This window comes from Gymnoscopelus microlampas (genome assembly GCF_963454915.1).
Source record: "Gymnoscopelus microlampas genome assembly, chromosome: 20".
Taxonomy (NCBI): domain Eukaryota; kingdom Metazoa; phylum Chordata; class Actinopteri; order Myctophiformes; family Myctophidae; genus Gymnoscopelus; species Gymnoscopelus microlampas.
In genome coordinates, this window is record NC_139957.1 from 36,369,260 (window position 1) to 36,394,339 (window position 25,080).

General features: G+C 40.7%; 2 protein-coding genes across 2 annotated transcripts in view; one reads left to right on the plus strand and one right to left on the minus strand.

Annotated features, from left to right (window-relative positions):
• The first annotated feature begins 720 nt into the window (after positions 1 to 720).
• kop (askopos) lies at positions 721 to 7,887 on the plus strand. Its single transcript, XM_084044952.1, has 5 exons — positions 721 to 764; positions 2,795 to 3,183; positions 4,001 to 4,086; positions 4,566 to 4,674; positions 7,230 to 7,887. Exons 2-5 carry the CDS (start codon positions 2,807 to 2,809, stop codon positions 7,357 to 7,359), a joined length of 702 nt encoding a protein of 233 aa, XP_083901078.1. The 5' UTR covers positions 721 to 764; positions 2,795 to 2,806; the 3' UTR covers positions 7,360 to 7,887.
• Positions 7,888 to 16,815: 8,928 nt separating this feature from the next.
• Positions 16,816 to 25,080, minus strand: part of fndc5a (fibronectin type III domain containing 5a) — a gene marked incomplete at both ends in the record, with an annotated part of 78,558 nt that continues 70,293 nt past the window's right edge. Inside the window, 2 exons of the mRNA XM_084044953.1 lie at positions 16,816 to 16,955; positions 18,368 to 18,457. Coding sequence (XP_083901079.1) covers positions 16,816 to 16,955; positions 18,368 to 18,457 — 230 coding nt within the window. The remainder of the gene's footprint in view (positions 16,956 to 18,367; positions 18,458 to 25,080) is intronic.

The window sequence follows — 25,080 nt, forward strand, 5'->3', positions numbered from 1 at the left end:
TTTTAGCTGAAGGAGAGCTCCTTCCCTCTTCAGCAACTCAGTGGTACTGATCTAACTAAGTCTAAGGTATAACAGGTGAACCCAATGTTCAGTGATTGGTACTACGTGACCACGTCCTGAACTGCAGATGGCACTGCAGTAATATACAAATAATCAATACAGTGTTTCACTCATATAAACCACATTCAAAATGTAAATAAAATACTAAAAAAAGTACAACCCTTTTATGGCGACAGCTACAAGGATAGAGAACTCAATCAGGATATAGATTAAACAAGTGGAATTGGAAGTGATGACACTGACAAAGAAATGAGCAGGCAAAATTGGAACTGGAACACTATATAAATTAAGCTTAAAAATGGCTACTTTCTCCTGATTGACTGAGATTTTGACAACTACCGGAAAATGTATTTTCTGTTTATTAAAGAGCTGGAGAGACGGGGAGACATCTGTTACTGAACAAACACTCTATAGCAATGATTACTATCATAATATAGTGCTTTAACCTTTTAACAAAATACTTTTTGTTTTAACCAAAAAATATCACTTACCCTACCTTTAAGTACAGTACTTGAGTAAATGTACTTAGTTACTAGTTTCCACCACTGACAAATACTGACGCAAAACTGTACACATAGGACAAAGCTGACACGCCTTCATTTTGAAATTTAATTGTTATGTGAACGCGCAGCGCGCTGACGTCACATCCTCGGGAGCGACGACAGGTGAATTTGAACGTGGGAAAACGTTCAAACTTGAAACGGGTAATTATTTTACATTTTTAACTAGTTGGTTCGCAGTTTTCTAACTTTATTATGCTGATATCATTTAGCAGGCTTTAATGCAGAATCCGGCGAAAGTTAACTTGTGTTAAAGTTGAGTCTATCTATCGGTAAACGTACCATTTATCTGCATTCTGCATTACAGACGTTCCGTTTGGAATGAGCTTAGCCATGGATCCAAGACGGGCCGTCATGGATGAACTTCAACATAGTGTTTGCACTTTCTCCCTTTTTGGCCTGCACATCTACTTAAACGTTCAGATTTAAAATATAAAAAGCTTACCCTATGGCCATGGATTTTACGATTATGTACGGGTCCTCAGAAGTACCCGTATTTTCCGTATTGTTCAATAAAAAGCATTTTAATCCGACCGTTGGCCATTTTCTCATATAGTTATAATGTATTAGAGTGCAATACACCTCCCAACCGATAGAGTCGCGTAATTGAAAGCATATAAAGAAAATGGCCACCAATCGGATTAAAATGCTTTTTATTGAACAATTCGGAAGATACGTGTACTTCTGAGGGGTCGTACATAATTGTAACATCCGTGGCCATAGGGTAAGCACTTCATATTTGAAATCTGAACGTTAATGTAGATGTACGGGTCAAAAAGGGAGAAAAAGCAAACACAAAGTTCATCCATGACTGTCACGTACAGGGCTAGAATGAGCTAGACTGAGGTGCTGTTTACGTTTTGGAAGTGTCTTACTTTCTTTCCCAACAACTGTATGGAGTGATCTCTTAACATTAATTTGAGCTCATAGACTGTTCTTTTTGGCCAGCGACACCATTGTACCACGGATTATGGATTCATCTTTGAGTTATGGGCTGATGTCCTATTAACGTTAGTTGACAGTTGAAAATCAATCTCAAAATGTGTTCTATTGGTTCTACAGTTTAACAGGTCCTGAAAACATGCTTAGAATTTAGTGCTAAAGTTATGCCTCAGTTGCTTAAAAATGAATCTGTTTATTTGTTATAAATTGGGAAAAGTAGGCAAATCTGTTCCTATATGCGACCATGCTCTTGTAGTGTATCTGGCCCAGGCTGTTGCTATAATGGAATTAAGAAATGTTTGGAATTATCCAGTGTCATATATTGGAGTCTAATAATGGAGAGCATACCTAAACCAGAGAAGTTGTCTGTTCCTAATCTCATCTCAGTTTGGTCTCTAGGTTACCTTCAAGAGAGTAGAGGTAAAGAATGGTAGCCTACATAAACCATTGGTTGACTACAGGAAGACCTTGCAAGAGCCTTTAGAGACTGAATCCACGTGTCACCCTAGATGCTGATGCTTCCAGCACTGCCTCAGTCATTATTCTGTGTGCCTCTGCATTGACTGACAGTTATTCCTCCAAAGCTTTGACGAATGTGCCTAAAGCAGAGCATGCTGAGGATTAGTTATTTTTCACTTGCTCCATATCTCACTATGGTGGTTACAGTACCCCCTGGCACATCAAATAAGTATTTTTCATACAATCCAGACAATATTTTCATTGGTTCAAACTAAGTCATGCTCATCCAATGTAAGCAAGGTAACCCGCCACCCCGCCCCCTTTGCCACTAGTAACTAGAGGCTAACCAAACTCTAAGTTGCAATTCCCTCCACTGACAGCCGAATTCATGAAACAGAAAAGTAAGATTTGATTAAATGACACCAAAAAGATTTGATTAAATGACACACTCAAGGGAACAACGTGATGTTCCCTTGAGTGATCCGTCAAGTTGGGGCAGTTGGGACAGGCTCACCGCATCCATCCTGAGCTTCTCCATGAGAAGATTTTCCTGAGCCAGAAAGAAGACTCCCTCCCTCCTCTTCCCCAAACAGGAGCCCAACTAATGGACTGAGAGTAGAGGAGATGCTTTAGCAAGGCCTAGTTCTTTTCATGGTTTTACATTTGTAGATTTCCGCGCGTTAACACAGTGTCAGAGTGCTCAAATTTCACAGTGGTTGTTAATGTGTGCACTCCCTCATGTTTTTTGTTTTGTGCTCCATATTTTTTTTTAGGTAAAGCCAGCCATGAGAGTTCGTCCACCAAAGGCCGATGTCCTGTCATCGACCCCCCCTACCTCCTATCATCCCTACAAGTCTAAGACAAAAGTGCGGCGACCAACAGCTAAGGTGAAGTTCACTCAGTCTGAACTGAACGTGAACACACGCACGCCATTGAAGGTCCGCTCTTATAACAGTGGGATCAACTTGAACAACGCTGAAATCTGTCTGAAAAAAGTGAACGGTGCCTTACGTCCAAGAGTGTTAAATCATGTGGCCACAACAACAACAACAACAACCCACCAACACAAACGGATCAAGACAGAGCAGCCAGAACACAAAGTTACAAGTTCGGCGCACACAAAACCCACCAAGAAAGAACCTGCTCACAAATCCATATCAAGGTAATGTACATCTGTGGTTTCTCTGATCATCCTCTAGAGGGAGCAGTGTGACCATGGTTCACATTGATCCACCTCCACAATAAACTAAAGATGTTAGGTGAGATAAAAAATGCAAAAACATTTGATGAGGTGAATGATACAGTATGTGTACTGTATGTCCATAAGCCAACCCAATGCAACCACTGTAGTCACTGACTGTCCCTCTTGTTTGCCACAATGATAGCCTAGGTTATTTTACTATACTTTTATTATCATACTATTTCATCCATATATCATATGAGCAAATGCAATCATATTTATTCATGCAAATACACGTTTTAGTCATTTTGTTGGCTTTTTCAGCCTTTATTGACAGATATAGTGTAGAGTGACAGGAAACACATAGACAGAGTAGGGGAGTGACATGCAGCAAATGGTCCGGCCCGTCGGTAATCGAACCAAAGAGTGCATGTGTTCTGCACCCTAACCATTCGCATATTGGGTTAGTAGTGTTCCATCCCTCCTGTAGAGTTCTAGAGACTTGTACAGTCTATGCTAAGACGCACTGAAGCTATTCTGGTGGCTTGTCGTGTACTAAGCAATCTTATGCTGTTTTTTCCTTTAGTTTGTTACCCTTCTTATCTGTCTAATCTGATAACTTAATGTAATTATTTATAATAATGTTACTCTTCACTGCAATGCGCCAACCTCACCAAGTCAAAATCCCCATTTGTGAAAGCATATTTGGTGAATAGAATAATTCTGGTATTTTACATAATGTCAACTTGGATTGGAAGTTAGGTATGGGTTGCATCATAATTCATTTTTACTCTTACAGACCAACAGTTGAAAACGAGGAGCATAAGCGTGTCTACATTTCCATGGTCAGAAGACACATGAAGGAGTGTCCTGATGATGAAAAAAGTGAGTAGTATGATACACATCTTCCCATATTGCTGTGACTTATTTTACCATTGGTGGGATGAGGTGATTAAGTCAGATGTCATTATCCATCAACTGAGCAACTTCATATCGCTGTTGTCAGCAGAAACCTCCTATCTCCATATTCTAAACCTTTTCTGCCCTATCTTGGCCCTAATTTTTCAAATAGCCGATCTACAAGCTCACACCGTGGCGATGTAGATCGGCTATTTTAACTATTTTAAAATGTTTTCCAAAATAGTAAAACATGCCAAAAAGGTTTAGGCATAAGGGGTATGGCAGCGCGTACATTTCTTTGTAAATTAACTCCCTACTCGATCACACACTACAGTGTCACCCAAAAGCATCAAAAGTAACAGATCCGCAAGCTCGAAACGCGTGACGTGTGTCGAGCTTGTCGATCTGCTATTTTTGAATTTGACGTGTACCTATGTTTATGTTTTGTTCTTATTCCCGATTAGGCTCAGTCACACCTGTAAAGACCGAGCTGCAGAACCTGATGACCCGTGTGGCCGGACAGACACGTTCTGACAGCACGCGATGGCAGCATCCATCTGACCTCACATGCAGGTATTTATTTTAAAAAATCTTAAATTCTCTCTCTGTGAAAGCGTATTTGCCAAATAAAATAATTCTGATGATGATGGTATGGATTTACATACTGCCAACTTGGATTGGTAGTAGCTTTAGATATAAGGGTTGCATCATAAATTGTTTCATTGTTCCAATCCAGACCAACAGTTGAAAGTGGTCAGTATAATAGATGGGAATTTGTTTGAGTAGGATATTAGTTGTACTCGCAACACTGAAAACACCAACTCAAAGAGAGTACGATGGTAGTCTGGGCAGGTGGTCCATAGACATGCTCCTCACACACCTTCTACTGTACGTACACGCTTGCCTTCCTTTTATGAGAATTAGAAACATCACATGGTAGGAGTAGCACTGATATCAACATTTTTTGTCAGTGTGAGAGCCTTTTCTGTTTATTTAGGACTGATATTTTCTCATCTTAGAGACCATCCATGCCTGCTGTTTAGATAGTGGTGCTCTAAACCAACATGGGGGGGAAAAGTTGAATGAAAGGTTGTAGTTATAGTTTTAGTCCACCTAAATGGCTTTGACTTTCACCATTTATAACCGCATGCATCAGTGTCTAGGAGCAGTAACCACAAAACTATGTGCAAACATTTTAGGGTTGTTTTGAGAGCAGTTTATTCACCCACAGCATGCCACAAAATGATGTCTCTGCAATGAATGTAGCATGTTTGTTGGAATAAATTCATCATGTCCTGGTAAAGATCTCCAGATTGAAACATAAGCTCCTCTTTTTTGACTTTTGCAGTGGCCGCAGCACCCTACCAAATACAACTTTATTAATCCATGATGGCAATTTGCCGTAGACTGTGCCCTGCCATCTCCTTTTACCCTCTTAGGCCCTATATATATATATATATATATATATATATATATATATATATATATATATACTTCCTTGGACGATGAATATTGAAAATGGCAGATCTATAAGCTCACATCACCTCCATTCGACGCATGTAGATCTGCTATTTTCATAATTTTTGAAAACCGGGATCCTCACCTCGCTGAGGAAAGTTATCGTTATGCACATGTCATCAGGGCTGAGTTGCAGGCTGTTGAGGCTGAGTTTGTTGTCTACATATTTGCATCACTACTGGATACTCTGAGCAGTGTTGCCATGTCCGCTTATTATAAGAGACTTTGGGCTTGTTTTTCTTTAAAGTCGCTTGTAAATATTGGTAGTTGCGGGTTAGGTTTTCTTTTTTGGGCTTGTTACTAAAGTGTAGTTCCGTATTTGGGTTTCCTAATGTTGTTTAAACCAGTGATTCTCAAACATTGTCATGTCAAGGACCCCCTGGCACGACCCCCATACCAGAATTTTTTCCTCAAGGTTTTCTTTTGAATATAGCAGATCTACAAGCGCACAACGTGTCGTGTGATTTTCAAATAGCCAATGTATATGTGTAAAGTGCTCGTGTGGCCCAGTCGCTTCTTTTGGGCTTGTTTTCATAGACCTTGTTGCTTATTTCTCTCGCAAAATCTGGCAACAGTGGCTCTGAGCTGAAAGTAACTGTGTCTGAAAAGCAACACGGCTTGTCTGCGTTCTCTGATGTAACTCCTGGAATTGATGTACACACAAGCTTCAATCAGAGTGGGGTTGTGACTAAAATGGTCATCCTTATATTTTTCCTGAATATTGTAATCTCTGGATTGTTAATCACAATTATTGATTATGATGATGAAGTATACGGGGGGAAAAAACACAGCTAGCAAGAGCAACTGTAATGCTTCTGAACCGGACAAAGAAACAGGAGCAGTCCCCACAACAATATTTACGATTCTGTGCCTATCGGTACATAACTCCAACGGCGCTGAGTAGGCTCAGGCGAGCGTCGCACCGCTCAGGACGGCAACTCGGTCGCTTTAGCTCCCTCGGTGGTCCTTTGCGGGGCTCCAGCTCGCCTGAGACTGCGCGCCTCCGTCATGGTCCGAAACCAAAACAACCAAAACCAAAACCGAAACTGAACTATTTCATCTCCGTTGGTAGGTCAGTATGTCTGATAACACCCAATGAATGGTCTGATAAATCACGAATGGTCTGATAAATCACGTAAGTAGGTTGCCTACTTCGCCCATTCAATGGTCTGATAAAACGTGATAATCTCCCATTCAATGCATTGATAGCATCCGAATCAGGTGGTCTGGCACTATCAGGGCACGCTACCATCTTGCGCACGGATCATAATGCATCTGAAGCCGACACACTCATGTTCAACATGGTAGATGTCATTTTTAAGGGACTACGGCACTGTATGTTTTGGGAAATTGTCGGCATCCGACAGTAATGTCAACTATACAGTGATGCATAGTAAATGGGCTAAATGCCAGGCCACCAGTATGGTCCGTTATGATGCAATAGTCATAATGCCAGACTGTGAACTAGAGATTGACTTGCTGTAGCAGGTCAAAAATCACACCAAGATTGGCCCACCCATTTGGTAAGCTTGGCCCAATTTTGGGCCTGGCTCATGGAAGTATTGTTAGAAGGCAGTCCTGCTCTAGTTCCAATATATGCTTATTTTCAGAAAGTACCGGAGGCGATTTGAACAGAGGACTCCTGTAGTCTCTCTTGGTGAATGGCAGGACCAGAACTTGAGGACTGGCCGACGCTTTTCCGGAGTCCCACGGACTTGGAGGACTCCAGTTATTCACTAGTGTACAGACTAGTCCATTTCAGGACTCTTTTGTTTGCACTGTTTTTGTGGATTTTGTTATTATTTGTTTTAATATACTTGTGGATTAAATGCATGCGTTAGCATTTTGCACTATTTTAGTTTAGTTTGCTCTTGTTTTAATAATGTGTGGCTTAAATGCATGTTTGAACTATTTTTGTGTATGTTGTTTATTTTAATATAAGTGTTGTGCTGCCGTAATACGTTTATTTGTGAGAGAAATATGTATAGATTGTTAATGTTTCAAACTGATCAAACATCTGAAAGTTATTATTGTTCTCGAAGTTGTTCTCGACCAATTTTGGCCTCGGGTCTGTTCTAGACAAGCATCGGCCTTGGTCTCTTTTGAGATGGTCTAGGCAACAACACCGTTATTAATTCAAATGTTAACACTTTGTTGAGGGCAAACGGAACACATCTGTCATTGTAGCTCTAGTTTCTGCTGGTTGCGTTATCACAGTGGTGCAGCTTTAGCTGCGGCATGTGGAACTTCACAGCAACTCAGGGGGTTCGGGGGGAGCGTGTGTTTTTCGTTGAGACCCCACACTGTCCCTAGAGTTTGAGATTGTGTGTTGCCCAGAGAGTTCTTTAATCTTGTTTTGATCTACGTTCTTTCTATAAAATGTTTTATTCACAAAGCTGACTCTGTCATCATTTACAGTATGTATATTTTGCATTCTGCTTCTTCCCGCAGATTTTTATTATATACCGTGCAGTAGCACCTTCCCAGCCAACAACAGCACAAAGCCATTTCACAAAAATAAAAGTGGAGACAAATCAGAGAAGAAATAATAGAATAGCAACAATGTAATGAAAGCGAATGCATGTCCCAGTCTTACGGCATACACCAGGTGGTCAGAAATGAAAAACCGGCTGCACTCAGAAGCCACGTAGAAGGTCTTATCAGTGTGGCCTCCTCGTCCACTGAATAATGCAGGCTGTTTAAAGTAAAAGCCTGTCTCCACAGTTACTGGGGCAACCATGTCTCTGGCCAGCCAACCACAAGGGCCTTGTGGTGGTGCAGGCTGTGTGCAGCACGTGTACTGGAGACGGGCGCTATGGGACCCATGCCCAGTTTACTGTATGCTCCCTCATACAATGGTTTCGCTCGCCATCAGTGGTGGAAAGTAACTAAGAAAACTGGTAGAAAAAGACTTGCTTGCTGCATAAACTATTAAGGAAGACTAAGAAAATGTTATTTATTTTATCTTTACATGCTCATAAAGTGCTCTGTGCTCAAACTAGTGAGGGAACGTTTCGGTCGTGGGACCATCAGTGCTATACGAGGAAGGTCCCAGGACCGAAACGTTTGCTATTGTTTTGCACCCCTCACTTTGAGCAGAGAACACTTTATGAGCATGTACAAATAAAAGAAATACAATTTTCTTAGTCTCTGTCTAAGGAGTCTTCCTTATAGTTTATGCAGCGAGTGAGTCTTTTTTTCTTTCTTTTTTTTTTTTTTTACAGTTTCCTTTATATTTTTGAGACCACCGCACCTGCAGTCAACCCTGAACAAAGGACATAGAACGCTGCAACAGTTTACCCTGTAGGAAAGTAACTAAGTACATGTACTCAAGTACTTAAGTACAATTTGAGGTATTTCTTTTACTTTAATGGAGTACTTGCAATTTTCAATAATTTTACTACTTCTCCAGTTCACTACATCTCAAAGGCAAACATTGTACGTTTACGCCACTATAATTATTTGAAAACTGAAGTTACTTTGTAGATTTAAATTATTATTACAAAACCGCTTCAGACCCATATGCATACTTTGGCAATTTGAAAATAGCAGATCTACAAGCTCACATTTTGTTGCCGACGTATACATCATGCTTCATCCAGTAACTTTTACCACTCATGAGAATGGTATTGTGAGTGAAATAAATTAATGATAAAATGATCATGCTTGCCTGTCTTGCAATATGAATTTTATAGTGGTGTGTTTGAGAGGTGAAAACCAAAATGCTTGTCAACTTGTCATCTGTGCTGCTCAAACATGTGATCAGGACAGGGATTGGACTCGTATTGATGCGTACATTGGAGAGACGTCTGTAAACATAATCTAGTGTGGGAATTGAGTGAGATCAAAGCCATTTGTAGGATTATGCTATGTGGAACATCGATATCTTGGGACATTGGGAGTCCCGACACGTTTTATTATGGAGGTTGTTGACACCACATTAAACGCGACTGTTGAGTGGATTCTTCATGAGGATTAATGTCTTGCTTGATCAGAACTATACACGACTTCAATAACTCAAAGGGATATTGCATGGGAGATTTCAATGGGGAAAGTGAGAGTTGGCGAAGCCTGAGATTCACATGCATTAATTATTCAGAGGAAAATTCAAATAAAGTTCAGTTTTAGTGGGAGTGTTCCTTTTCTTGATTGTTCTTCACATTATTCTTCTAAATAAAGCCTATTCTTATAGAGCGTGCCAACACGTCGTCACCACGGGGGCGTTGGCATTGGGCGTGGCATTGGGCAATGTTAAGTCAACCTGGTTTTTACCCCTCAAAGATGTCGACAGCTACCAAAAGACACTTGTTGACGCCCCTTTCAGGAATTTTGGCACGCTCTATAGGCCAAAGCCACGATTGATAAAAAAAATAAAATAAACAAAAGCACAGTGAATCTTAGTGGAAAATATTTTATATATATTTATTTGATTTAAGCATACACAAGAAAGCATACACCATATTCTTCATAACTGAAGCTGTGTAACCTTGTGCATAATAGTTGAACCATGCTAGCCCTCTTACAGCAATGTCTATACTTAACACACATGATGGTATGGATAGAGCAGTTCTTCTTTGTCTACTGTCTAATTTATGCTCCCGTCTACACACCGGGAGCGTTTATTTTGTGCGATTAATTTGCATTAATTTAAACTGCTGTTGTGCCACAAGTAGGCCTACATCCACACCGAATGCGAATATAACGAGGCGATAAAGTGATGTAATTATTTTTCCAGAGCAGGTCGATTTTTCACCGCGAATAAAGGCATCAACCTGTATGAATGAGGCATCAGCAAATGTAATAGTTGGATGTGAAATACTTACGACACATTTTCAGATTGTTTATTCGTCACGCTCCAGGTGTGTAAGGACCTTTACGACGGTGTTGCGCACCACAAAAATAGCCTAAAGTTCAAGCTGACAATGTGTCGCAGATGCGACGCATTGTGAGCTTGCGACCACAACATGGTCGGACGACAAAGCATAAATAAGGCTTCAACCATGCTTCTTTGTGAATCTAGTTTTTCGTACTCCCGTAATATGAAACATTTCTCTCTGTATATCTGCATTCTTTACATGATGATGTAGGCTACACAACCTAGTCTAGGTCTGTTTTTAGGTTCTCTATAATAGGCTACCATTCTGAATCTGAAAACTCCAATTTGTGTATACTTCTTTTTTGAAAGCCCGCTGTGATTTGTCTTTTTTTCTATCGGGGGAAAAACCCATCTTTCAAACAATGCATGAAATGTCTGCAGCTTCTCAGTCATCAAAGATGGCTGAAATTGTCAGTATCTTATAAAAGCATGGCTTGCTGCCACAGGGCCCAAAGTGGAATGTTAAGTTCTTACAGTCGTCACCATAATGTCTTTTGTTATTGAGAAAATATAAGTTTTTCACCTCCATTTTTGCATTTCAGCACTAAGGTTTATATTGTGTGTTAAGAAATGTCTAATGGATAGGATATGCTACTGTAAGCTTACGAACAGCTTGGACGATAAGGAGAAGTTGATATAAACAGGCCACATTCATGGCAGCCTGCAGAGTAAAATATCTAGTTGAATTCCACAAATATAATCCTCACTCTGTGACATTGGTGTGCTGCTGCTGGATAATGGGGTAAAAAGAAATAATAATAAACTTGCATGTTTATTGAAATAACATCCATCAGGAGTCATGTTTACTACCCAGCTGAGGCAGCTGGAATCCAGTCCCTGCCAGGGAATAGTCACTCAAGCGTGTGATAATATTGCCTTGATGCAGAAACCTTTTCTCTCTAGAGGCAAAGTTAGACACCCCTGCATGGCAAAACAAGGAAATATGTTTAACATTAGCCCTACAATGATGATAACATTAAATAATGTGATATTTAAAATGGCAACAGATAACTGTCTTAAATAATTGGTAAATTAGTTTCTCTTAATTGAGAATGAGCTTCGTTTAGATTAGGCTTTCAAAATGAGCTTCTAATGTTGCTAAGGGGGAGCTTTAAAGAGCTGTGGCTTTAAAGTTGAGATGTGGACGTTTTCATTCAACGGCAACTGTCGTAGGAGAGCGGAGGAAAAATGTGTAGCGGAATTGCCGTTGAGAAATAATAATGCTGGCAAAATAATAATGCTGGCAAACAGAAGCCATGGCTGCAGTTCAAATGAATCATTCAAGGAGGAGAGATCATCTGTTACTGCGTGTAGATGGATGGACGCCGATCGATCGGGGTGCAGTGGTCCCAGGGACAAATGGTTTCAACCTTCAGCACAAAAGTTTTCAGTGAAGTGCTGATCACTCCGGGTAATGCAGCAGAACGTCATTTACCTCCAAGTTTGTCTAGGGAACAGTCACACGTCTATGTTAATTAATCACAGGGCCCCGCGTGGCTCTCTAACTCTCCCCTGACCCTGGCTCTTGTGCCCTCCCTCCTTCTCTACGTAAAACCCACTCCCGTCTCTGACACGGACCCGCACTTATGGGAGAAATGAAATCGGCGTTCCTCCACTCTTTCTCATTAGGAGTGGCAGTGGAGAGCGAGAGAGAGGGACTGATAAAAGCCTGCTATTTCATTAGTCATCACTCTGCCCACTCCTCTCAACCAGAACCACCTCCTCTCTCATCTCTACCCCCCCCCCCCCTCTAGCCACCCACTCATGTACTGTACAGTACACACGCACACGCTAAAGTCTGCACATTAGCAGGCCAGGATGTTAGCGTGCACACACGCGTGCTCATGCATGTGCTTAATGAGATCCACGTAGAATAACAAATGCATAAATCATACTGCATTTCAACACAGATTTGAATGTGAACGTGAATTTCTCACGCTAGATTCATGGTGGATTATAAAGCCTGCGGCCCTAAACAAGATTATCCTCACAAATGCTTTCCATACTAGATAGAGCAGAATGAAGTAGAGTATGTCAGTGTTATGAATAACTGAATTTGTAGCTTTCTCAGAAACCACACTTTTATGGGCCCCAAGTACTTTGTCTACAAATATATACCTTCATCAGTGCCCTCTTACGATAGGCGACGGTCCAGGGTACTTGTTTCACATTCAATTTTTTGTCCAAAGCTTTCTGAGTTCACACCACCAAACAAAAATGGCGATATAAAAATGTATTTACACGTTGAAATGCAATGCCCCCCAAAGCAATCTCTCCAGAAACATTGCATTCAACCATCCAAATCTGCAAATAACCTCAACTCTTGTCATCACTAGTATGTTTCACAATTATTAGCAAAAAGACAGCTTAGCATCGGTGGAAATGCAAAGAATACAATGGAAAAAGTGAGACATTGGGCTTCTGGCATTCCATACTATAAACTAAAGTGGAAGATTTTGATATCTTTAAGGCAGTACTATTGTATTTGAATCAGCCCTCAAAAACACGTTTTCTTTATTTAATGAAGCTTAACCCTTTAACCGCCATAATACACATTAGTGGGGAGGGTTTGTTTGGCCCATTCAGAAGCTGCACAGTATAAGTCCTCATACAACATACAGTGCACAATACTATATGGCATTATTTTAACTAACATTGTATTTTGCTTCCAGGACAGGGAGTGTCAGCACTAATGGTGACATTGAGTTGAAAATACATCTTGGTAGAAGCCCTTCTGTCGGGGTGACATCTGTTGACAACGTTGAAAGGGAGCATTGAAGCATTGAATGTTGGGCCCAAGAAACCTCGTGAAGCCTCCCCCCTCTCCAGAAACCTCGTAGAAGATATCGGTACTGTCTTTTCGACTTTTCAGTGAAAGTTCAGAGAAAGACGCCCTAGGATTCCCCAATATGACCTCCCGCTGTCTTAATCTTAGTTTGCCCTGCGTCAAGTAAGGCTGCTTCTTGTGCCCAATTAAGCCGGTACATGCGGGGAAGCCAGGTTTGGTGGATAGATGCAAAAAAGGGGTAATTGGGGTTGAAACTTCATTGAGTTTTTCTGCTGCTTCCTTCTTTGACCGAGGGCCATTATTGCTGACAAGAAGTCCACTTCACACACGTGAGTCCAACAGTTCACTTTTTACATGACCACACCCGATTAATTGGCCTCCTCAAACGCTTATCACTACAAAGGAGCAAGACACAAGGAAATAGTAAAGGGTTCACCATAGATGTTTTTTTTTCTTTCTTTTTTTCAATTATTGTGGAATGTTAAGTTACAGGCAGATCAATAATAAGCATTAAATAAGTTAGAAACCAATTTAAAAAGCAAATAAAACAATATAATTCCAAATTTGATCTCAATGAGGATGCTATTGTAGGCATGTTTAATGTTAGAGTCGCCTTGGACTTATGCTTAATTTATACTCCATCGTATGACGGTGTTGCATGCTGAGAATGAATTACTGATCCACAAGATCACAATGCGTCACGTTGTGAGCTCGTAGATCGGCTTGTATGTGTGCCTATCATATGACGGAAGTATAAATCGGGCTTTGCGACCTTCTGCCGTCACATTTGATGAGCTTTGAGTTTTCAGGAAAAGTGAGATGTTTCTGCCCTGGTGGTACTGGCGATACTGGTGGTGCCGGACCGATGGTACTGGTAGTACATCCTTGTTGATGCTGCTCTATGTTGATCGTGCCTCATGTCAGAGATGGCTCCTGAATTAGCGAAGTGGAGTCTACATTCCCTGAGGGGGGAAAAAACGAGCTTGCAGAATGAAAACATTTCCCAGAGGATGTCAAAGAGGACATCTATAAAAACCAAGTACCAGCACAGTATGGTACAACTCCTTCTCAAAAGAATCCATATAAAAAAATATAATGATATACCATACTAGAATGACTGACCTTTTTAAAAGTAATTTGACCAAACTAGAGAAATTGTACAAAAGTGAGGATACGATTATACTGTACAACAGATGAAATAGGATGTTGTGAAGAAAACAAGGTCCGAGTTGAGGTTGAGGGGACATTACAGTACACTAGACAGGGGCGTATTTCTGCAAAGTGGACAGACCTCTGTGGTGCTCCGTGGTAAACTATTACAGAAGTAGGAAATGGGCTGGTTTGTGTTCATTGATCGCACTGAGAGATGGGGAGAAGAAAGATGGAGAGAGACAGCAGAGAAGAAAGAAGTGATGCACAGGGGAGAGAGAAAGAGAAAGAATGGGTCTCTGGCTTCGGTCCCGGGGGTTTGTTTATCTGCGGTCTCTCCGCAATTGGAGCCACCTGGCCTCTTATCTCTGACGACCCGTGGTAGTGATTAAGCATGGTGGAGGCACGCCAGTCGTCTCTCTTCTGCAGACTCTGTACTTTGGCCCAGCGTCGGTCATAGCCAGCCCCCGGAGTCCTGCGGCTTTGTCTCAGCATCAGGCCTTGTGCCAAAAGGGGTGTGTGTGTGTGTGTGTGTGTGGGGGGGGGGGGGGTCACACCCAGAGTAGCAGCCTCAGCTCAGCGAGCGGATATGGGCTGAAAAAATGGGGCCTGTTTGTTTGAGAAGACAAAGTCTTTTGGATGAAGAGAAGGCGTTTGCTTGCGGTCACACCTCGATAAAGTTGATCGTCGGCATCCTGTTGTTGTTGTTGTTGTCGTTGTCCTAGAAGAAAAGAGGGAGATGACAACAATGAGAGACAGGAAGATGGGAGGATTGGTGGAATTATTAGTCGTTCTTCAATGAGCATGAGGATGTTCTTTTTCAGATGTTTTACCTATTCGATGGGTGATGAGACCGTGGTGGAACAAGGTTTTTTCCATTTGTTTCCCAAACACGATCTTTAGGACTGATTGTCCACACTGTTATTTGCAAATCAGATCACATAATGACATAGGCATGAGTAATGCTTAACTTACTCTTACTCTGAAAACAGTCGATCTGCAAGCTCACAATAAGTTGCGTCGCTATTTCTGGCGATCGACACTGTTCTTACAATGAAGTGTGCATCAGGCTTCAGTGCCTGAGTGCCCAGACTGAGACACAGACATGATAAAAAACAATCTGATTCCAATCTGGATAGGCCGAATTTGGGCTGCCAGTATGAACATAGCCAAGAGCAAATCGTTACGTCTCATTTTTATTTTCTGTATGACAGTTTAGCTAGTTCTGAGTTTTTATTTTCTTATTTTAACACACCAAATGAATATGATATACAGGCCTGTCAGATTCAGGGCTGTCTCTTGATCAAAAGATAAACTATGATGACCATGACCAGTCACTGTATACTTTGTTTTTGCTGTGGATTTTAGGACAACAATGTTGAAATGGTTGTATGTTTTATTGTTACCGAATCGTGTGAAACACAAGTTAAAGGACCACACCAGTCTAATTTAGACTTCTAGCCATTAGCAGAGATTGCCCCTGCCTTCAAGAAATGGTGTTTACATAAGTGTATGGTAAATGGTAAAAAAAATGCTGTGTATCTCTGTACATTTTTAAACGGCATTCACTGTCCTTCACAGTGAAATGGTGTGGAAACTTTGAAGTTGATTTTAACCCTTGTGGAAGTCACTACACCATTTATTTGATCTAATTCAAATATATATATATATTCAAATTCAATATGTCTGGAAAATAATAATACCTTGAATTTATATAGCGCCTATCATGAACCCAAGAACGCTTAAAGATAAATAGGAAAAAAGCAATGCTACATTTCAAACTCAAAGTTTAGCTTGAAGAAGGCTTTTAACGATTTTGAGCTAATAGAACAAAGCGTAAACAAACACAATATCTGAAAAAAAGAAGAATTTGGAGAGAAATGTTGACAATGATATTAGTAACACTGGTATGGTCCTTTTTAAGGTGACAGTATGAGAGTGCATGATGTTTCTAGAAGAGGTATGGTCCTTTAAAGGGATAGTTCACCCAAAGATTACTTATTTTCTATCAATTACACACCACATGAAGCCTTGAATTCATGGAGATTTTTTCGTTTTTGTCGCATTCCTGAGCTAATAATTTGATGACCGGCGGGAAGATGCTAATGTCTCCGGTAGGAGACTCAAAGTTGACACTTTGTGTCTCCTACCGCAGCCACCGCCGGTCATCAAATTATTGGCTTAGTAATGCGACAAAAAACAAAAAATCGCCATGAATTCAAGGCTTCATAGGGTGTGTAATCGATAGAAAAAAAGTCATTTTGGGGGTGAACTATCCCTTTAAGATGACAGCATGAGAGTGCTGAGGTTTCTAGAAGAGCCCAGGACCATTCACCTGCCCGGCGCCGTTGGGGGAGGGACCCCTAGGGGAGAGGAGGGGTGGTTATACCTTACTGCGCAACAGCCCACCCGTTGGGTGCTCTGGAGTGCTGCACTCTGAGGAGGTCTTAGCTTTGTCCTTGTTGTTGTTGGGTTCGTTGTCTTTGATGATGTCATACTGACGGCAGAACAGGGCGATGACACCTGGGGAGAGAAAGAGAGGAACAGGACTGCGAGCACATTATTTCTAATGGACCCACTTTTTTTTTTTTTTTTTTTTAATAATTTCAACCCTTTTCGAATTTCGAACAGATTAGGAGCTAAAAATGTTCAAAGATTTGCTGCTCCATTCACTTCAATGTTAAAATTCAAAAGGACAAACAATTCACATTGTTTTTTGGTTTAAAACTACTGGTTTTGAGCTATATTCAAACATCAGACAACACATGTTAACGAGGTCAAAATGACCTCGTTGACATTTGTGAAACCACACCTTAATCTCATCTGTGATTAGAAACCATCTGGGGATCAATCATACTGGAGGAAAAAAATCTGTGGCTACGCGAACAGGTACCAAAATCGTTCAAAACCCTGGCAGAGGCTACAGACTGTTCTGAAAAAACTCTGGCAGTCAATGTGTTAACCATATGGCTCAGGGCATGTTAGTTTCAAATGCTAGACATTTACAATGTACTTTATAGCAATGGTTCTCAAAGTCTTGAGGGGGTTCCAGGGGGTCCCCAGCAAAATGAGTTAATATAGCATCGGAAATCAGTTTAACCACTGTCTGTAACCCTATATACAGTACAGTACAGCGGATATTTATCCCATCTACAAGCTCACAAAGTGATGCGATGTAATGTGTTGTGAGCTTGTAGATCTGCTATTTTTTTTTAGATTGGTGAAAAGGTGAACATCTTTTGAAACATTTTAACTACACAAATCTTGTATGCGGGTCCCGCCCTGGCACAAAGTATTTTCAGACGGGGGGTCCGGCCGCGACCATATGCATTTTCATTTAGGGGTCCCTGTCATCAAAATGTTTGAGAACCACTGCTTTATAGACCAATATTATACCAAGTACAGTCAATACAATATGTACGCCTTCCTCCACTTGTGATGACATGATTCTTCATACCACGGGATTCTTCATACCTGCTTTTTCAGCAGTTAAGGAGATGTTTTCTTGTTTTAAGTACTTTCTTTTTTTAAAGCAACTGATAAGGTTGTCTACTGATATGGAGTGGTATGTAAATATCTGAATTTGGCTCTCATCTGTTGCCCTACTCTTCCGTTTTTGTTTCTGTATACTTGATATAGTTTGTCTTTCAATCACATAAGATGCTAACTACAGTAGCTGAGTTACGTTTTGTCCTTTCAACAGCATTTCTCCAACAATGGGGAAGATGCCAGTCGGTATTACATAACCTATGACTCCATGGTCCACATGAATAAAATATCTATTTATTAATGGAGATTCCGAGAAATATCCCGGACTGGAGCTTTAAGGCCAATGGCGAACGTCCACAACCATTCACCCTCTTTGGAGTAAAGAGTTGTGCAGTATGTGTGCGCGTGCGTGACCTTGGTTGACCTTGGAACGTTCCGGATCTCACCTGCCCACATGATCAGTACGACCACGATGATGATGCACTCCCCCGCCCTCAGCTGAGAGGACTGACCCACTTCTTCCATGGTCACTTCGTCTGGCGGGAAACAAGAAAAAAACGTGTTTTTGATTGAATACTTTATCAACAAGACTGTTAACAGTGCAAGTAGTGCAGTCAAAAGTTATGCTATAACACAAAAAAAAAACAGGTTCTTGTTTCCTTTGCGGTCCATTGTACACAATTCATCAGTAAGACATATAATACAGTACATACAGTATCAGTACAATTATTTCGAGGTTATCCATTCTTTTAGGTTAGTTTTATGTTTGGGTAGGGAGTTGACATCTTTAATGGCTTTTGGTAAGGCATTCCACTTTGTGGTGGCAGCGTAGTAGAATGCATTCCCCCCCTGTTTGAGACGAATTTTAGGGGAACAAGGTCAGATGAGCTCCTTCTGGTGTTATGCCCATGCCCACTTTCTCCAGAGAAGTAGTTTGACAGGTAACTGGGCACTGAGTATCTTCAAAGACCAGACCCATTGAAAGATGCTGCACTTTTGAACTGATCAACACCTAATTGCAATTCCTGGTGTTCATTGTTTTTTCCCTTAGAATTCTTCTATTACGGTATATATCTACTATATATATTCCAGGAATCTCTGTATGTACAGTATGTCTTTCCACATGATTGTCCTTCGCATATCGTTAGCCTCATAGCATAATTGCCTGAGTCATATTTTTAAGGTTTTCAGAAAAGAAGAAATGAAAAACAAAAATCTAATTTTGCTTAAGTCATGTTTATCTGCCTTTATTTATTTCTGCCTAACTCTCCTAATACTGCTGCTTCACCCTGCCTCAGCCTATCAGAATGCTTGTTACATTCAACAAAAAAAATCTACCTAAGTCAAAAGGTTAAAATAACTTAGGCAGAAAGTGGAATTTTGGAATGTATTTCAACAATCTGATAGGCTGAAGACAGGCAATAGGACACAATGAAGCAGCAAGTTTAGGAGAGTAGAGTTAGGCAGAAATGTCAATTTGACCAAAAGATTACTTTCAGGCTATGTGGCTAATGATATCTCGAGAACAGATCATCCGATAGACTTCCCACTTGGCCGGAGTATTGCTCAAAGAAGTACAGTGTCGAGTGTGAAATTGATGGGATGGGCGGTTAATAAATGGCCGCTCTGAACCGGCCCTCATTCCGAACGTTCGGCCATGTCCCCAACGGTCACTGCACTATAGTTCCTATGAATCTGCTTTAGTTGCTGTTTTTTACCACTTTTTCACCCCCTCAACACTGCAATGTACCTTAAACTCAGGATGCTGACTCAGCAAAATTACATCTATAGAGGTGGAACTGGACTTGAACTGGAGCCCAGTATGTGTGATATCTACAGCAGCTTCAAGGAGGGACACGGCAAGCAAGGTGCTTATCAGTTAGAGCGGAGGTTTTCAAACTGTTTGCGCATCAATGGTCAAAATCTCAAGGCACACCTGTATTCATATCAAAATATGAATTTCATATGAATGAATGGTTTATTTTCGGTCTTTGTTGATAATGATAAAACACTTGAGAAAATCATCATCATAAATGTACACATCCAACCAACTCGCACACAAAATCCACATTCAATGGACCCAAAAAAGGAATAGGCTGAAGCACAATGCTTATTCTTTCCCTATCCTTTACAATCCATAGATCTACATTAAGTTCACAATGTGTCGCTTAGCCTGTAGATCTGTAGGCCTTCTGCCCCTCAAAAAATGATAAGCCCTGAGGCCACAGTGGCCTTGATAACCATTGCCCCAATTGATTGTACCATGTTCTCCTCTGACTCTTTCCTGGCAATATGTTTTTGAACACCAGTGTCTTTTGTTGAGATTCTTAATTTTTATCTACCCCTGACTCCCCATCTTCTAAAATGAGTTCAGTGACTCTGATTAGTCCAGGGCAGAGCATGTATGAAATTTCGATTCAGGAGTTTCTACAAATATTGATAATATGTAAATGCCAATACATCATTTTGTGAAATAAACAGGCTAGGCTATTTATTTATTTAGTTCACTGATAGTTATACTATGTATTAACAAAATGAATGAAGGAAAAATAAATTCAATTAATTATTTTCATCCACCTAAAATCCTTGTTTTATTTGATGGTCTTCCTGCCTGGCATTTGGCCTTTGTGCCTTTAAAAGAGTAAGGCCAAATGGCCGTGGCCCTAAAATGATGAACTTCCAGGCCTGGGTGTAAATACAGTATTGCAGTAATAATGTGTTGTCCAAAATCCCAAGGTACACCTGGAATCGTCTCACGGCACACCAGTGCATCTCGGTGCACCGTCTGGGAACTACAGAGTAGTGGTTCTCAAACGTTTTCGTGTCAAGGACCCCCAAATTGATTATGTATTTGGCCATTAACTCTGAGAATGTGCACATGGAACCAAAAATGAATCCTTTACGGGTCCACATTTGGCTCCTAACTATCAATCTAAAGCTCAGATTGCACTCTCTGCACTAACGAAGATGTACAAACCCGCTCAAACCCCAAGCAGCCTCTTCCCTCTTTAAAACGATGTGAGAAGGCGCCTAAAAGGATTACGGTACTCTACCATCATAAATCACCATGATGCCATGGCTGCTACACTAGGCCCCCTGAAACCCCAGGGGGTCCCTGGACCCCACATTGAGAACCAGTGAGCTAAGCTACCAATTACTCTAGTCTACACATTAAATTAAGGTTCACTGTACTGAAACTACACCCCCCATTCAGAGAACAGTAGCAAGCTAAGCTGCAGCAACACAGGAAAAGGTGGTTTGCATCAAAGCTATTGTTTTCTCTAACACTGAACCAAATGCATTCCAAGTCAACGCTATCTCAGAGATCAATAAAACTGTCAGTCAAACAGATGAAAGCGAAAACACTGTTCAGCTCACTTGTTTATTAAACAATATGCTGTGCTCTCTGCTCTCACTACTCAAAGAATAATTAGTCAAACACTGTGTGTGTGTGCATGCGTGCCTTCCTGCGCGTGCGGCTGTGTTTGCATGGGTATGCTCAATTTAGACTTGGGCACAACTGCATTGCAGACTATAAGTTGTGGTTCAAAACTCAAAAACCTAAGCCACAGTGCAAAACAAGCCAACTATTTTGCATGATTCTGTGGTGCATGCTTGCTGTGTAAATAGAATGTTCTTGGTTCAAAACCAAGGATGCCCCCCCCCCCCCCCCCACTAAAGAGCATGCAAGAGAATTGATTCAGTATGAACCACAGTGGTTAAGATACAGAACTTAAATAACTGAGACTGGGAGGGTAATTGCATGGTTCAAGTCCACCTTTTGTTTTGTAAGAAGGAGAAAAAAATGATAAACTTAACTTAATATTTTAAATGTAGTTTTCATTGAAGTAAGAGAGGTGTTTAAGCTCTTAAACTAGCATAACAAAAACAAAGACAAGCATGCACACAGGGAATTGAACCCAGGTCTCTCATGTCACTGGCAGCAGCACTAACCAGATGTCTATACGTCAAGGCCCACTGATGGGTTTGTTATACATCTTATACTTATACCAAGCTCATGGATACAATGTCATTGGGGAGCCAGGTGTCAATCAACTATAATCAAGGTTCTGAGAGGGGGTGGGACTAAAAAAGGGAGGAAGAGGGACAGTCTGTGAGAGTGAGAGAAACAGGTCAAAACAGTGATCAATATTCTGGTAAATTCCAGGGTGAGGATATATCAGCGATTCAGCGTGTAACCCTGTTAAAAACAAGGTTAGTGTGTTTGCAGCTGGGGTTTCACTCAGTATTTGTACCACCACCAGCTGACATTAATACTACAAGGTTAACTAACACACTAGCCTGGAGGAGAAGAGAGTGTGTGAGACATTTCAACAGGTTTCTGAGTGAGTATGGATGCTATCTGAGTCTGAGAACTGTAATGACATGGACATTTATAGTTGAAGGACTATGTTTAGTAGTGTTGTGGTGTTTTGGATAGTGTGCTTCAAAGCCCTTCTTCCAAAGCTGTTACAGTAGAGGTGCTCAGGACTTGTCACTTCATACCAGAGGATCCAGACGCACACAGACAGTCGGGTGGGGCACTGGGTTTTCCTGCACACAGACAGGTAGCAGGGTACTGGGTTTTCTAGATGGTTCTCAACCTGTGGGTCGGGACCCCCATGGGCATCCCCACATGATTTTTTTTTCTTTTGGCTTCAGGTCTCAATTAAGACCTCAACAAACTATATAAGAAAGAGGCAAAACATTTGAACGAGGCGTTGTGTGCTTGTAGATCGGCTATTTTCACAATATTTATCTGAGGGGTCCCCAGTTCAAATATGATTATTTTGGGGGGTCACGGCCTGAAAAGGTTGAGAACCACTGTCCTAGCACACAGACAGACAGGTGGGGTACTGGATTTGCACAAATTTTCACATAAAAAACAAAAAATAGCTATGAGCTTGTATATCTGCTATTTTTAAATAGCCAAAGAAATCTAAAAAATGACACAGATACTTTCCCGGATTGAATGTGTTTAAGCTATAACTAGGCTAAGTTTGAACTTAGTGTGAGGTGGTGCAACTGGCCCCTGGGTTCTCCAGCAAAAAAAAACTGCAGCAGCTTTCTAACGTTGTCAAAGCAACTGTGAGTAGACACAATACTTTGCCCAATGATTCCAAAAGAGCTTCAACAAGCATGACAACAAAACTAGTACTGTATAATAGTACCAATCGTTTCAAACACCCCGGGTATATGTTTGTTTTATTTTATTTGGGCGAGCATGACAAATTTTATAGGAATGATTTACATGGTTGTATAATAAATACCTTTCTGTTATTACATTTGATGTTTGTTGGGATATTCATGTTTGATAGTAATGTGGTTTATGTGGTAAAAATACGTTGTTTGAATATGATGCCTGGTGGTTGTAAGCTCACAATACTGTACAGCTATACAATAAGCTAACTGGGTCTTTCTGCAGAATTGGTTGATTTTATTAGGATTCAATTTCAAACAGACAAAATCCTGAGAATAGCACTTAACACATGTTTTGTGACTGACTCAGTGAGAGTGAAGTCCAGTTTCATAAGTACCAGTGGTGGAAAATAACTAAGTACATTTACTTAAGTACTGTACGTAAGTATAATTTTGAGGGATTTGTACTTTACTTGAGTATTTCCAATTCCGATATATTGTACTTTTACTCCACTACAATGATTTGAAAACTTTAGTTACTTTTCAGATATAAATTATTATATTATGAAGCATACATTATCCACTTTAGCCCTATTTTATACATAGGATATTTGAAAATAGCTGATCTACAAGCTCGCAACGCGTCGCATCGCAACACGTTGTGAGCTTGTAGATCTGCTTTTTTCAAATATTTAGCTGAGCCACGATGTAGGCTGGTTGTGGACACTGCTGAGAGGGTGGTGACATGTTCACAACCAATGTCCAACTGCTTGTAGAAATGGATCTGAACAATATATTTTCTTCCTCTGTGTTCAAGCACGTGCTGCATGCCGTAAGCCTGGAGCTCCTCACCGCTGCTGTGGAGTCTGGCTCTCATGGTGAGTCACACACCCTGTACGGATAATATCATTGTGTAATGAGTTGTTGTTTCACTATATTTATCTAATAAGCAATGGTGTAAAGTAACTAAGTACATTTACTCAAGTATTGTACTTAAGTACAATTTTGAGGTATGTTTTACTTTACTGGAGTATTACCAATTTTAGGTACTTTTACTTCTACTCCACTACATCTCAGAGGCACATATTGTACTTTTTACTCCACTACAATTATTTGAACTGTAGTTACCAGTTACTTCGTAGATTTGGATTATTATTACAAAACATACATTACCCACTTCAGCCCTATGTACAATTCGGCCATTTGAAAATAGCCGATCTACAAGCTTATATTGTGAGCTTGTAGATCTGCTATTTTCAAAAGATTTTTTATACATTTGAAACTTGTGAAATGCTTCATTCTGCATAATGAGTACTTTTGTACTTTACGTATATTTTGATACCAAGACTTTTGTACTTTTACCGAAGTCAATTTTGAATTCCGGACTTTTACTTGTAAGGGCGCGCTCCCACCGCACTTTTATTTTACCTCTGGGGCAGAATCTGCCAATGCTTTGTCAATGCAAATGCGTGGATTCTTGGAAAAAATCCGCAAGACCAGGAATCCACGCTTTTGCATTGACAAAGCATTGGCAGATTCTGCGCCAGAGGTAAAATAAAAGTGCGGTGGGAGCGTGCCCTAACAGAGTATTTCTACATAGCAGTATTGATACTTTTACTAAGTAAAACATTTGAGTACTTTTTCCAACACTGCTAATAAGTATCGATGGATAATAGCAATTGGGAATAAGGTAATATGAATGGGGATAACATAACGTGTGTGCGCGTGATCACGTGGCGGTCATTATCTGTAGCTGCACAGATTTATCTGTATTGCTGGTGGTCGTTATCTAGTAGCTGCACGGTTTAACTGCTTTAGTAAATCTGAGACTCCTTCCAACCATGTCGTTCACTCATCTCTCCATCGCAGCTCATTTGTCTCAGGAGAGAACCTGTTCCCCTGTCGTCAGCTACGTGCTTAACTGAGCTATCCAGTTTAGTAGACCTTGTATTGCGAATTTGTACTTCCATGTACTGTTATGTACTGCCATGTACTGTTCTCATGTCTTACTAAATAAAGT